The 13,781-nt window shown below is 38.8% G+C and overlaps 1 protein-coding gene across 2 annotated transcripts in view; it reads left to right on the forward strand.

The window, feature by feature from the left end:
- VPS41 (VPS41 subunit of HOPS complex) overlaps positions 1-13,781 on the forward strand; it is a 200,167-nt gene that overhangs the window by 160,624 nt on the left and 25,762 nt on the right. For both annotated transcript variants that reach the window (XM_055421159.2, XM_055421160.2), the window contains 6 exons: positions 239-300; positions 1,124-1,205; positions 3,590-3,682; positions 9,816-9,943; positions 11,365-11,509; positions 13,630-13,671. In XM_055421159.2, coding sequence (XP_055277134.1) covers positions 239-300; positions 1,124-1,205; positions 3,590-3,682; positions 9,816-9,943; positions 11,365-11,509; positions 13,630-13,671 — 552 coding nt within the window. The remainder of the gene's footprint in view (positions 1-238; positions 301-1,123; positions 1,206-3,589; positions 3,683-9,815; positions 9,944-11,364; positions 11,510-13,629; positions 13,672-13,781) is intronic.

Consider the following 13,781-nt stretch of genomic DNA (forward strand, 5'->3'; position numbering starts at 1 on the left):
GTCATAACTTTCCTTCCAAGGAGTAAGCTTCTTTTAATTTCATGGCTGCAGTCAGCATCTGCAGTGATTTTGGAGCCCAGAAAAATAAAGTCAGCCACTGTTTCCCCATCTATTTCCCATGAAGTGATGGGACCAGATGCCATGATCTTAGTTTTCTGAATGTTGAGCTTTAAGCCAACTTTTTCAGTCTCCATGCGTTCCAGTTAATTAGGAAATTCCTTCGTTTCATTTTCCCTAGGACATCGGCTTGGCGTATATAAACCACCTGGTGGCAAAAGGAGAGTATGATATAGCAGCACGGTAATCAAGATGTTTTCACAGCTATTTGTTAGTATAAATAGAATTGAGCCATATTAGCAATACAGATATGTCATTCTTTACAACTGACTTTTTTTTTTTACATTTTTCTAGTGGATAATTTTGAATAGTAATAGTTTTAACTGCAGAATGAATTGATATGTTATTTACCCACCTACTGTCTCGTTTTTACCAAATGAAAAATGTTTTTCTCAATGAAAGAGGTGTCAAAAAACATGACAGTCTGAGATTTTACCCATTTTATAAGGCAGCCTGGAAAGATAGTCTTCAGGCCTACATTTTTGTCCCCTGATATAGGGAAATGTGTTTCTTTGATGTGTAAATCAACGTTTTATTCATACATAAACATTTTTTCTGTATTATGCACTGAGGTAGAATTCTAATGTTCTAAAGTCTGACTTTATAGTCCATTATTTAAAGCCAGTGAAGAATTGGTTTAAATGGATACTTATAGGTATGGTATTTCTTCAAGGCATAAGGGTCCCCAAACTAGCAGCATTCATCTGGTTAAATAGGAAATGCAGAACAGGAAAATCATTGGGAAAACCCTTATCAAAGTTTTCTGAAAGAGATTCATCTTATGTATAAGTATTTTGTATTTTCTTGATTTCCATCAACTCACATGCAGTCAAGTGAGTACCAGTAATAAATACCTTTATGTTCATTGGCACTTGAGATGGAAACTTTTCAAAACTCTGGGATAAGAGTTTTATCTAAACCACTAGGGGAAATGTCTGCTTATTCTGTCTCTGTTTATTTTCTTTATTTATACTTTCTTTCTCCCTGGGATGTTTTTTATAACCAGCAAATGCCAGAAAATTCTTGGGAAAAATGCAGCACTCTGGGAATACGAAGTTTATAAATTTAAAGAAATTGGACAGCTTAAGGTAAGCAAACTTTATTTAACTCTTAATTTTTGTACGTAGTATATTAATATTGAGGGCTTCTCAGGCAGCTCAGCGGTAAAGAATCTACCTGCCAGTGCAGGAGACTCGGGTTTGATCTCTGGATTGGAAAGATCCCCTTTAGAAGGAAATGGCAACCCACTGCAGTATTCTTGCCTGGCGAATTCTGTGGACAGAGGAGCATGGCAGGCTACAGTCCATGGTGTTGCAAAAGAGTCAGACATGACTTAGTGACTAAACAACAACGACAACAATATTAATATTGAAATGGAAATAAAATTGAGACAGTAGTAATCAGCTCTTTATTGGGAAGCGAGTACCATTTCAACTAGAAAGAAAAACTTTTAGAAATTAGTAACAGAACAGAAGCCTGGTTCACATTTTATGTGCATAAAATATATACATATATATTACATGTATGATATGTTCACTTTCTTATCTCCCTCTACTTCCCCTGGTGTTCAGATGAAGTTTCAATGTTCTTTTTAATGAGTATGGAAAACAGGTATGGTCTCATTATAGTAGATTATAAACAGAAGGCTTTTTCACATGTACTGAATAATTAATGCATTTTCCAGTATTTTACTTACTGGAAGATAGACGAAACATTTTGACCAGGTAGCTCCAACAAATAATTTTGATATTTCTTTAATCTTTCAATGTAGTGTGCAACATCCAAACTAATCAGTAAAGTGTTCCTGTGCCTGTAGGTATGTGTGAAACATTTTCACTTTTCAGTTTTTGTGAGCCTTTACAGTGTTCTCCTAGAATTATGAATATGCTTTTAAAAACTGCAGTTTTTCAGCTGACCAGCCCTGTGTCTCATCCTGTCCTTGCCCCATAAATATAAGTCTTCTCCGGGAGACCCTCAAGGACACTTATGGTCATGTTTATTGGGCCAATCCTAGAGGGTCTTCTCCAGTCCTTGGCCATTTTTACCGTGATGTTTCTATCACTTAGAACTCCATATGAATTCCATATCTGTGTTGGAAGTTTGTGGTGGCCATTTTTCCTTGTGTGTACATACTGCTGACAGTGGTCACTCAACGTGAATCCAATCCCACCCAAGCGTGGTCTTTCTCCTTTCAATCGGTGTGTGAAGACATCACAATATACCTATTTCTCCATGTTTAATAGCTCAAAGCCACTGTCCTGATGAGAACATGTAACCTACCTCCTCCTTCTGTTTAATTGCCAATCCTTGTCAGTTTCACATCATCAGTATTGATTGGGCCTTTCCTCCCCTTCCAGTACCACTGCCTTAACTCCCGCCTGAGCTCTTACAAAGGCCTTCTGGTAGATCGGTGGACAACCCTAATCCAGAGTGAACGTGTTAGTTGCTCAGTCATGTCTGATCCTTTGTGAGACCCCATGGTCTCACAAGCCTGCAAGACTCCTCTCTCCAGGCAAGAATACTGGGGTGGGTAGCTGTTTTCTTCTCCAGGGGATCTTCCCGACCCAGGGATCAAACCTAAGTCTTCTGCGTTGCAGGCAGATTTTTCACCACTGAGCCATAGGGAAAGCCCAGTCTGGAATTAGCTATTTGAAAAAATAAGCATGTTCCTCTCATCCCCTCCTGCTGAAAGTATCAAATCCAGATTCCTTTCATGAACCCCCTCTCAGCTTTTTCTCGAGCCTCATCTCCAAGCCATGCTGACCTCCCTGCGTGCGTAGTGGGTGCTCATGGTTCCATGCCTTTACCCATGCTGTTCCCTCTGTAAGGGTACCCTTACCCTTCTCTCTCTGCCTGACAGACCCCTGGCATCTGTCACTTCTGCTTCAGTCTCCAAGATCCACAGCTTCCTGTTCATCCTTCTTTCAAGACACTTAGCACGCAATTGGTTGTTTAAATATTAGCATATCTTCCCTCTGAGGCTGTGAGCTCCTGGACACAGTGCCCCAAGCTCTGGGTCCCCAGGACAGAGCATGGTTATTGGTAAGGCAGTACATTGTGGAGCTATTTTCAAGTGTTTGGAAATTGGAAACTTTTAATACAGCACTGAAAAAGCTAAAAACACAAGATGTATTTCCCCTTAATTTCAAAACATGAATAGATGTCATGTAACTTCTGTGACATTCTCTCTTATAACTTAGATTTTCATTATTCATCAAGAAGAAGAGAGAAAGTTTACTTAACAGGGGGAATTTTTTTGATTCAAATTTATTCATACATGTAGACACCCCATAAGTACTTTTAAAAATGTATTATAAAAAGAGCTTATTTGAATCTTTTATCTTCGTAATATTTTTCCAAAGTATTGCCTTAAAATTTAAAGTAAATGTATACTTTTATATTTGCTTCCTATCGCAGTACAGTTTTACTTTGCTACTTTTTAAAGTTTTTTTTTTTTTTTTTCTTTTCTTAGGCGATTAGTCCTTATTTGCCAAGAGGGGATCCAGTTCTGAAACCACTCATCTATGAAATGATCTTACATGAATTTTTGGAAAGTGATTATGAGGTATGACATTCTAACATGGTCATCTTGTTCTCAGTGGAAAATGTTAAGAAATGTAGAAAAATAGCACAGTGGAGCAATTGATTTAAAGGCAACAGCTTTGCAGCTTCTGTGTGGTCGATGAAACTGGGGGTACATACACTCTGATGACAATTAAAAACATGTACACCTTGTTAGAGAAAATGTCTAATCTGTGGACATTCTGAAGATTTTCTTAAAGCTAGCTTCTTGATAGAGCTAAAGGAAAAGGATCAAGTACCATTTGGGGTTTTTCAGAGATTGAATAGCATCTGCTAACAATGCTTCTAACTACCCTAAAAAATGTAGAACTTTCTGAAACTCAGTTTGCCAAAGAGGGATCAGAGAAGTTGGGAGGCAGGAAGGGAATTGGAAGTGATCTGTTTGCTTATTGATTAAGGAGAAAACTAGTACATAAATTGTTTATCTACTATATACTCTGCACTTTTACTTGCCTATTGTGATGTTATACTCCCAACAATACTATACCTTGTAATATCCAGTTTTACAGAGAACTGAAGATTAAAGGGATAACTTGCCCATGGCCATATATAATAGGCATGCCTAGGTTTGAATTTAAATTTGGTGTTTGCATGTACCCAAAATGGATTTTTTTTTTTTCTGGCCACACCATATGGCTTGCGAGATCTTAATTCCCCAACCAGGAATCAGACCCGGGCCCTCGGCAGTAAAAGTGCAAAATCGTAACCACTAGACCGTCAGTGAAGTCTCCCAAAATGGATTATAATTTTTAAAGTTGTTCCTTTAACACACATTTATTCGGAAAATCTGTTTCATGCCTGCTGTATTCCAGGAATGTGCTGGGCACTAGGCTTGCAGGTGTGAATGAAATGATGTGCATTTAGCAATAGCTCATACATAGTCCTAGTCACACCCAAGCACGTAAACCAGCAGTTCTCATCAGGGGCAGACACCACCCCCCTCCACTCGCCCAGAAGTATTTGGTGATGGAGACATTTTTAGTTGTCATGACTGGGAAATTGGCAACACTGTCATTTAGTAGGTAGAGGCCAGCAGGATGCTGCTAAACATCCTTCAATGCGTGGGACAGCTCCCTATGACAAAGAATTCTGTCTTTAAATGTCAGCAGGACTGAGGTTGACAAACCCCGAAGATAAACAGATAAATTATTACATCATATGTTGGGTGCTCTCATAAGGCTGTCCACGAAATGCTGTGGAAAGACAGCCTTCTCCTACTTCTGACCAGAGGGAAAGATGAGATTTCTGATGGGCAGCTTCTAGACAAGGCTGACTTCTACTGCTGGGAGGATCCATACCCTGGTAGATTGCAGACCCTGGGCTCCTATTCTCCAGCTTCTGTCCAACCTTCACCGTCTTTCATAAAAGTGGTACCATCTTCAGCTCCTATTAATGTTCAGGGGCCTAACCCAGTGATCTGTTTTCATTGTTGGTACCTCACAGTATGTTACAAGTTGTCCTTGCCTTCACACACTCTGATGTTATGTTTTGAAAATAAGGAAGACTTTATTTACAGCTTTCCTCCTTCCCATAAGAATGTGCGGTAACTTGCAGAAAGGTTAATAGAAATAGTAAGAGGCAACCAGAGAGGGCATGAGAAAAAGAACTGTGTTTTGAGTGCCTGCTGCTGCTGCTGCTGCTAAGTCACTTCAGTCGTGTCCAACTCTGTGTGACCCCATAGACGGAAGCCCACCAGGCTCCCCCGTCCCTGGGATTCTCCAGGCAAGAACACTGGAGTGGGTTGCCATTTCCTTCTCCAATGTGTGAAAGTAAAAAGTGAAAGTGAAGTCGCTCAGTCGTGTCCGACCCTTAGCGAACCCATGGACTACAGCCTACCAGGCTCCTCCATCCATGGGATTTTCTAGGCAATAGTACTGGAGTGGCTTGCCATTGCCTTCTCCGTTGAGTGCCTACTTGGGCACTTTTTTAACCAATAACCGAGTCCATTTAAAGAGAAGTAATAATGCAAATACTACATTCTCACTCATTTTTAGAGCTTAAGATCTAAAGGGACTTTTAAGATTGTAATCCTTTAATAACTCAAGGACTTGGTCAGTTACTGTCAGCCAAATGTTTCTGGATATGTTCAATTCAAGCATTCTGATGCCTGTATCACCAGTGTAATTCTTTTACTGTTATAAGCCTGTATTTTTATCATTGGGGGGGATTAAGTGCTTTAGTATGAGTTAAAATTGAACAAAATATTTCTTTATTAATTGTGCATACTAATGGGGCAGAATTTATTCATGTCCTTTTCTTATTAGCGTGTGTTCTAGTGTCAAGATCCAGTCTTCCCTCCCAGCCTGGATCTATTCCTTTCTAGATCTGTACAGAAGAGTTTATGATAATCGGGTATGCTATTTATGCTAGGTTCTAACTCATGCAGTCTAGGATCATGGTTCCTTATTTATTTCCTATTCAGTTCAATTCAACACATCTTTAGAACCTACCATGGTCGAGGACTGGGCTGAGTACTCATTTGGATCCAAGAGGAAAAACACAGTCCCAGCCTTCAGTGGGTTTACAGACTGGGGACATGGTATAAATAAGCTTCAAGTAAGGCTCAGAGGTTAAAGCGTCTGCCTCCAATGCGGGAGACCCGGCTTCGATCCCTGGGTTGGGAAGATCCCCTGGAGAAGGAAATGGTAACCCACTCCAGTATTCTTGCCTGGAGAATCCCATGGACAGAGAAGCCTGGTAGGCTACAGTCCACAGGGTCGCAGAGAGTCGGACACGACTGAGCGACGGAACGGAACCAGAAAATATGTAAAACAGGCTGAGTAACGTGTTATATAAAAAAATGAGAGGTCATTATTGGCTGTAGTTATTGGAAAAGGTTTCTTCAGTGAAAAAAGACTTGTGATGGACTGTTCCTGTTTCTTTCCAGTATGTTCTGAGTACCTAGAATAATTGTCATAAATATTCCATCTTTGTACATCTTCCCAAAGAAAAAAAAGGAGTTATGAGTGTTCTGTGAAAATATGGGAAGAATATGAACTTTATTTCAAAATACCAAAGCTTAGTATACTTGGCCTCTTTTTCAAGTAATATAATTTAACAATAAAGACAGCAATTTTATTATTTGTGTGATTCTCTTACAATTCATGATTCAACCCTCATTTTTTTTCCAGAAACTTTTAAATCCTCTATCATTAAAGGTATCTTGTTGATTCATACCTGGAAACTTTTGACTGTGAGTGGAAGAAATAAGCATAACTTAAAGCTTATAGATGTTTTTTTTTGCTGAATGTTTTAGGGTGTCTTCCTAGTCATTATTATTAAGAAGTTTATGAGTAATTTGGTTTTGTCATACGCTCTTGTAAGTAATTCATATTTTAGCTCCCATCATTCTCAGTTTCATACTTAGTTTTGAATTAAACTGTCACGGAGCTGATCAGATAGCAGTGTTGTCTTGCATGACTTGATCACATATAACGTGGATGAAAATTCTGTGCCTCTAAATAGTACTGCTGCTGCTGCTAAGTCACTTCAGTCGTATCCAACTCTGTGCGACCCCATAGACAGCAACCCACCAGGCTCCCCATCCCTGGGATTCTCCAGGCAAGAACACTGGAGTGGGTTGCCATTTCCTTCTCCAATGCATGCAAGTGAAAAGTGAAAGTACTAAAGGTCAGATTAAAAATAAAAATATAAGAGGCTTCCCTGGTGGCTCAGTGGTAAAGAATCTGCCTGCCAGTGTCACAGACAGAGGTTCAATCCCTGATCCAGGAAGATCCCACATGACACGAAGCAGCTAAGCCCATGAGCCACAACTATAGAGCCTGTGCTCTAGAGCCCGGGAGCTGCAGCTGCTGAAGCCTGAACACCCTAGAGCCCACGCTCTGCAACAAGAGAAGCCAGTGCAAGGAGAAGCCTGTGCACCACCACTAAAGAGTAGCCCCCACGCTCTGCAACTGGAGAAAAGCCCACAGCGAAGACCCAGCACAGCCAAAAATTATTTTCTAAACATTGATAAAAAATATAAAAAATATATGAAGTTAAAAGTATTTTATTAAAGGTACTGGTGCTTCATGGTTTCTTTGTATGGAGTTTCTACTGAAATTTTTTAATTTAATTTTTAATTTACAGCCTACCGGAATTATTTAAATAGTTAAGCCTTGCTTCATAATATTAATAACAGATATATAAGCGTGTTAAAAATGAGGTGATTTTTGTGACATTTCATTTAATGAACAGGCCTTAACCTTTTAGTTCCTATGATGGGCACCAAGGGATTCTCTTACTTTGCCACTGGATCCTAATAGCTCCCTGATAACTCTGTCTTCTAATTGTTACTAAAGGCTTCAGGGTAATTTCATCAGTATTTTTCATATTTAATCAGAGGTACATAAAATCAGTTAAGCAGAGAATAGCCTAATGTGAAATGTGATGTGTTTTATTTCAGTTTATGTTGGAGTCGTCTCATTTTTAATCACACCGTATGACCGGTCATTTTGTCTTATTTTCATTAGAAGTTGGCAGTGCTGCAAGGGTATTAACTGAATCAGGAAAATAAAAAAGGAGCCAAGCTTTCATCTTTCCCTGAATAGTATCATTCCTGGTCTTAGGGCTACTGAGAATTGCTAGTGTTGGGGTAGAAATCTTGTCAGGACTTTTTTCTTTTAATCTTATAAGCTACAGTCTTAAGAAAACAGAAACTTGATCCTTTGTACTCGATCCAAAGTATCGTTTTGATTCAGAGAATATTTTAATGTTGTGATTCAATGGTTTTATAAAATATGTCCTCTTTACTGAGTGAATCTCCTTCCCACATCTCACAGATCAAACTATAGTCATGGTCACATGAAGGAAAGTTGCAGTTTGAATAGAAAGTATACAGCCTGTTGTTCTGCTCTCTTGCCATCCTTCCCAGGGGTTACTTGAGTAGAAACTGGGCTTGAAACTATATTCCTGATTCTTTCATGATTTTTTTTCTTACCAAATCCTAGTACTTTACAGAAGCAAATTCCACCACGCTGTTTTCATTTCTAAGTGTCATTTAAACCAATTAAAAATAGTTCATTAAGGCACTGAAGTAAAGTGATAGTAGCTCAGTCGTGTCTGACCCTTTGTCGTGTCTGACTGTAGCCCACCAGGCTCCTCTGTCCATGGAATTCTCCAGCAAGAATACTGGAGTGGGTTGCCATTCCCTTCTCCAGTGGATCTTCCCAATCCAGGGACTGAACCCTGATCTCCTGCATTGCAGGCAGATTTTTTACCATCTGCACCACCAGGGAAGCCTTATTAAGGCCTTCGTTGAGTTATTTAATATTAATAATTTTTTCAATATTGTGAATATTTTTATTTCTTTTGCTATCTATAGAAACAGCTAAGGTTTTTGGTTGTTTTTTTTTTTTTCCCCTACAAGTTGCCAAAGATCAGTAAGTAAACTGCTCCCCAGTACTTTGACTTAAAAGGGCTAAAGTTAGGGATCAGCAGGGCAGAGGCTGCCCAGGACACTGACTCACAGCACTGGAAAGCTCTGGAGACAGCCCCAGAGATAGTTAAATCAGGGGATCTGGAATTTTCTATGAGAACCACAAAATTTGAAATCCAGAAAGAAATCAGGGTAAGAGCAGGGGATAAGACTTGAACCAAAGTCCCAAATCCCTAAACAAAACTACAGTCAGAGGCACCCAGTGGAAGGAAGATAGAGATGATAACTTGCGGAACGTGGGATGCTGGGTGATTCCACCATGGGAGCAAAGTGCACAGTGCTGGCTGTGCTGCTGACTTGGACAGTATCTGTAAGATGTCAGAGAATGCCTTCCAGGTGTTACAGTTAGTCCTCAATGAGGAGCGAGCAAGTAGACCTAAACTCTGTGCAGTAGAGCCTAATGGAAGGACCCCGGGGTCCTTGTGCATTTCATTCAATAATAAGAGCAGGGATGGTTCTGCCCACTTCTCAGGAATGGCCAATGGAGATGGATATGTGGCCATTCTCTGCCTCCCTTGCCACCACCAAACCCATAGTCTGAAAATTGATATGTTTATGGACCAGTGTTTTCATCATAAAATGGTTTTGTGTGTTTTCCATGAAAACTTTCAGGCATTGTTTGAACTCTTGGGATTGCTTTCCTTTTTAAAGAGTGTTCTGTTTTTTCCCCCTCGGTTAGGGTTTTGCCACGTTGATCCGAGAATGGCCGGGAGATCTGTACAACAATTCAGTAATAGTTCAAGCGGTTCGGGATCATCTGAAGAAAGATAGTCAGAACAGAACCTTACTTAAAACCCTGGCAGAATTGTGAGTATATTCGAATGCTTTCCCCCCACCCCCCAAATCAGTCGTCATGAAAAGTTTTCATATTTTAGATCTAGCAAACTGAATTGGGAGAATGCAAGTTTGTATGTTCCATCTTCCTATATTCACTCTTAGTAGAAAAAACTTTTCATAAGCCTCCAGTGTATAACTGGAAGGTAAGGTAAGGGAAATGTGTGAAACTACAATTGTAATCTGTTTCCCAGAGGAGAGGAACTTTGGTCAGCACCACTTGGTGGAGGCAGTGGTTTGGGGAGGAAAGGATGCCAGGTCTTAGACTACTGCAGCAAGTCATTTTCCTAGTGAGGCTCTGGTTTCTGTCATTCTTGGATCTGCAAGTTAGTAAATTTCTCAAACTGTAGACTCTTTATAAGATCACGGGGGCAATTCCGTATGGGTTGGTTTTCATGAAATTTCTTAAGAACTGAGTGCAGTGCCTGGTACTGAGTCAGTTCTCAGAAAATGGAAGCTTGGTCAATGCTTTTTGTATTTTGGGGCACTTTCAGTGACTTGGCCTTTGTGCTAAATGCCTGAGAGGCAGACAGATAAGGTACACCCGTGCCCTAGGACCTTTGATTAGTGAAACAAGAAGCACACTGTAGTTAATCTCAGGAGGACCATCTTGCTTCAGTCCCTCCTCACACTCCCACCATCTCAGACAGACCCTTCTATCATTCTCACATCTTTTGCCCAAGACCAGGTAAAGTAAACCCAATCAATGGCCTAGAATTGGGTCTGTTAAGACTTTCCACCAAAGAAGTTTTGTTTGTGGCACTGAGTTGGAATACTAATCATTTTCTTCTGGAAACATTGTTCTAGTTTTCCTTGGATTCTTTAGGTATTAACACTAACAGTACTGATAATTCTGTAGTACTAATAATGGACCCAACGCGGCTTAGCATCAGTTGGCCTTTAGGAGCTGACTGGCGAAATTAAGCAATGTGAAAAACATTGTTTCAACACAAAAACACATTTGAATTTTATACAACCTCCTTACAGATGAGTTTTGGAATATCACCCTTTTGTCAGCTGAATACTGCTTGTAAGAATTGTAACTGATTTTTCTATTACTAGAATAAGAATTTCCTTCATTTGGGGTCATAATTTCTTTGTATATGGATTTCTCTAAAACATTTTGAGAGTTTTCTGTAAGAAATTACTTCAGTTTTTGTCAATATTGACAATAGAATATTTTCAATTTTCTAAAATTTTCTCAAGGTTCTGAAAAAGAAATACTAGTCACATATAGTTCAATCCCAAAGAACACTTTTCTCAATAAAGTTAATTTTTCTCTCTAAACAAGTGTTTCAGTTTCCATTAAAGTAAAACATGATTTATTGAATATATATGCATGTTTTATTAGAAGTGTTGATGAACATTAATGTAAAAACTTTTTGTCTTACCAGGTACACCTATGACAAAAACTATGGCAATGCTTTGGAAATATACCTAACGTTAAGACATAAGGATGTTTTCCAGTTGATCCACAAGCATAATCTCTTCAGTTCTATCAAGGATAAAATTGTTTTATTAATGGATTTTGATTCTGAGGTAATGTTTCTTTTTCTTTTTTTAAGATTTCTTTAGTTTTAAAAAAATTTTATTGGAGTATAGTTGATTTATAGTGTATGTTAGTTTCAAGTGTACAGCAAAGTGAATCAGTTATAATGTGTTTCTTATTTTACTACTGATAAATTATTTGTGCTGTCCCAAGTTTTTAATAGACATTTGTCCACATGCTGGAGTAGTTAATAAATCACATAACCTGTTGTATGCTAACTGTTCAGAACACTCTGACCCTCACCAGATGTGCCTTTAGTAGTTGACATTCAGGACTCCTTTAGTTGATGCAGTTTTTCTGTAAAAGCAATCATAACTTGATGTGGAACTTTTAAAGTTGTGTGTATGTGAAGTAATTTTCTTTTTTAGTAAAACAGTTCATTGTAATTCATAGGAACAGAGAAACTAGCCATCTGCTTTAGCTCATTGAATCATCTTAATTATATGTCCCAGAATTCAAGCTGTATGAACTATTCTGGCCTGTTTGTTGCACTTTTATTCTTTGGCATTCATAGCTTTAGCATATGGAGTTTCCATTGGTTCAGATGATGCTCAGGCCAGAACATGTGGGATGTAATATTTCATAATAAAGTGGATTTGAATAGTGGCATGTTTGTCTGATGACTTCCCTGGTGGGTCAGATGGTAAAAAATCTGCCTGCAATGTGGGAGACCTGGGTTTGAATTCCTGGGTCAGGAAGATCCCCTGGAGAATGGAATGGCCACCCACTCCAGTATTCTTACCTGGAGAATTCCATGGACAAAGGACGCTGGAGGGCTACAGTCCTTGGGGTCACAAAGAATCAGACACGACTAACCAACTAACACTTTCACTTCTGTTTGATGAGGGCATCCAGCCTCCACATCTCACAGTGGGTCTTGCAAAGTGATACAAATTGTTTCTATGTATTTTAAAAAAGAAAGGTAATGCCAAGTGCTAGTGATGAAAAGAAAGAGATTCATAAAACAGTGGCTGTTACGCGAAGGTTGAAATTTTAGATAAAGAGTAGAACACTTAAGGCTCCAAAACAGTTACTTGGACTTATTAAAATTTTATTTTACTGTATCTAGGGGTATATATGTGCTATATTATGTGTCTATTACATGCTATGTGTTAGCCTTCACACACTTAATTTAAATAGAAGCTAAATCTACTTTTTCTGAAAGATGCTAAAGCCCCTTTTTCATACTGAATGAGTCAAGTCCTTAGGGAGTACAGATCTAAAAATAGTGCAGTTCCCAGGAAGTTCAGGTATAGAGGTTCTGCTTCTCTGGCAGAAGATGATTAAGGGGATGAGCAACTTATATAGAAATTAATTTCCCATAGCCACTCTCCCCTTATGACTGACCCACCCCTCATGTGTCTCAAGAGCTTATTTTCCATATGAAGCTGTAGACAAAAGATGAATGAGTTCAAATTCATTGCTATTCAAGAGCATGAACTCAAGGAATCACATAACTTTCCAATTAGAAAATAACTTAAGGGTAATCTCTTCCAAAATCCTAATGTTTCAGGGAAAAAAATGCAGCAGACAGGTAGGCAATGTAATAGCAGAATCCAGAACAAGACCCAGGGCCTCTGTATGAGGCTTAGTCTGGTGGGCTGTCTTCCTACCACCTCTTGTTACAAACACTGTCTAACTTGTATTTCATGAATGATAAAGGTAGCTAAACTCAATTCTGTAAATCCATAAGCTTTATAATGTTATGAAACTTCAGGTGTCTTTTTTTTTCCCCCTTCTGTGTCTTATCCTCTTCTCTACATAAGACCAGCTCCTTGTATCTGTGGAATCTGTAGAGGGACTCTGTCAATATTCACATGGCCAGAAAGAAAGCTCTTTTTTGTGATACTGGTAATAATACAAATGCTTTGTATTGTGAGTTGTAGCACAGCACCATTTTATGTTGTATGCAAAACAGAGATTGCAGACTGAAACAAATTTTAAAATACATTTAGAAATATCTCAAGAACCATTCTAAAGCTAAGAAACCTCTTATCCATGTAAAACAGGCCCTCTGCCTTTCATGGTGATACCATATATAACACATTATGTTCTGTGTTCTCTTTTTCTGTGGCAAATTTTAGTGACTGGGTATTTTTTCATATTGCAGAAAGCTGTTGACATGCTTCTGGACAATGAAGATAAAATTTCAGTGAGTGCCTTTTTATGTATTGAAACAGATGAGTGTCTGAGACCACTATCAACATAAAGAAGAGAGATGTTTATCAGATAATTTCACAGCTGTTTTTGTATCTTCATAAC

The sequence above is a fragment of the Moschus berezovskii genome, chromosome 3 (genome assembly GCF_049115385.1).
Source record: "Moschus berezovskii isolate FMDL1 chromosome 3, NW_MosBer_1.0, whole genome shotgun sequence".
Classification (NCBI taxonomy): domain Eukaryota; kingdom Metazoa; phylum Chordata; class Mammalia; order Artiodactyla; family Moschidae; genus Moschus; species Moschus berezovskii.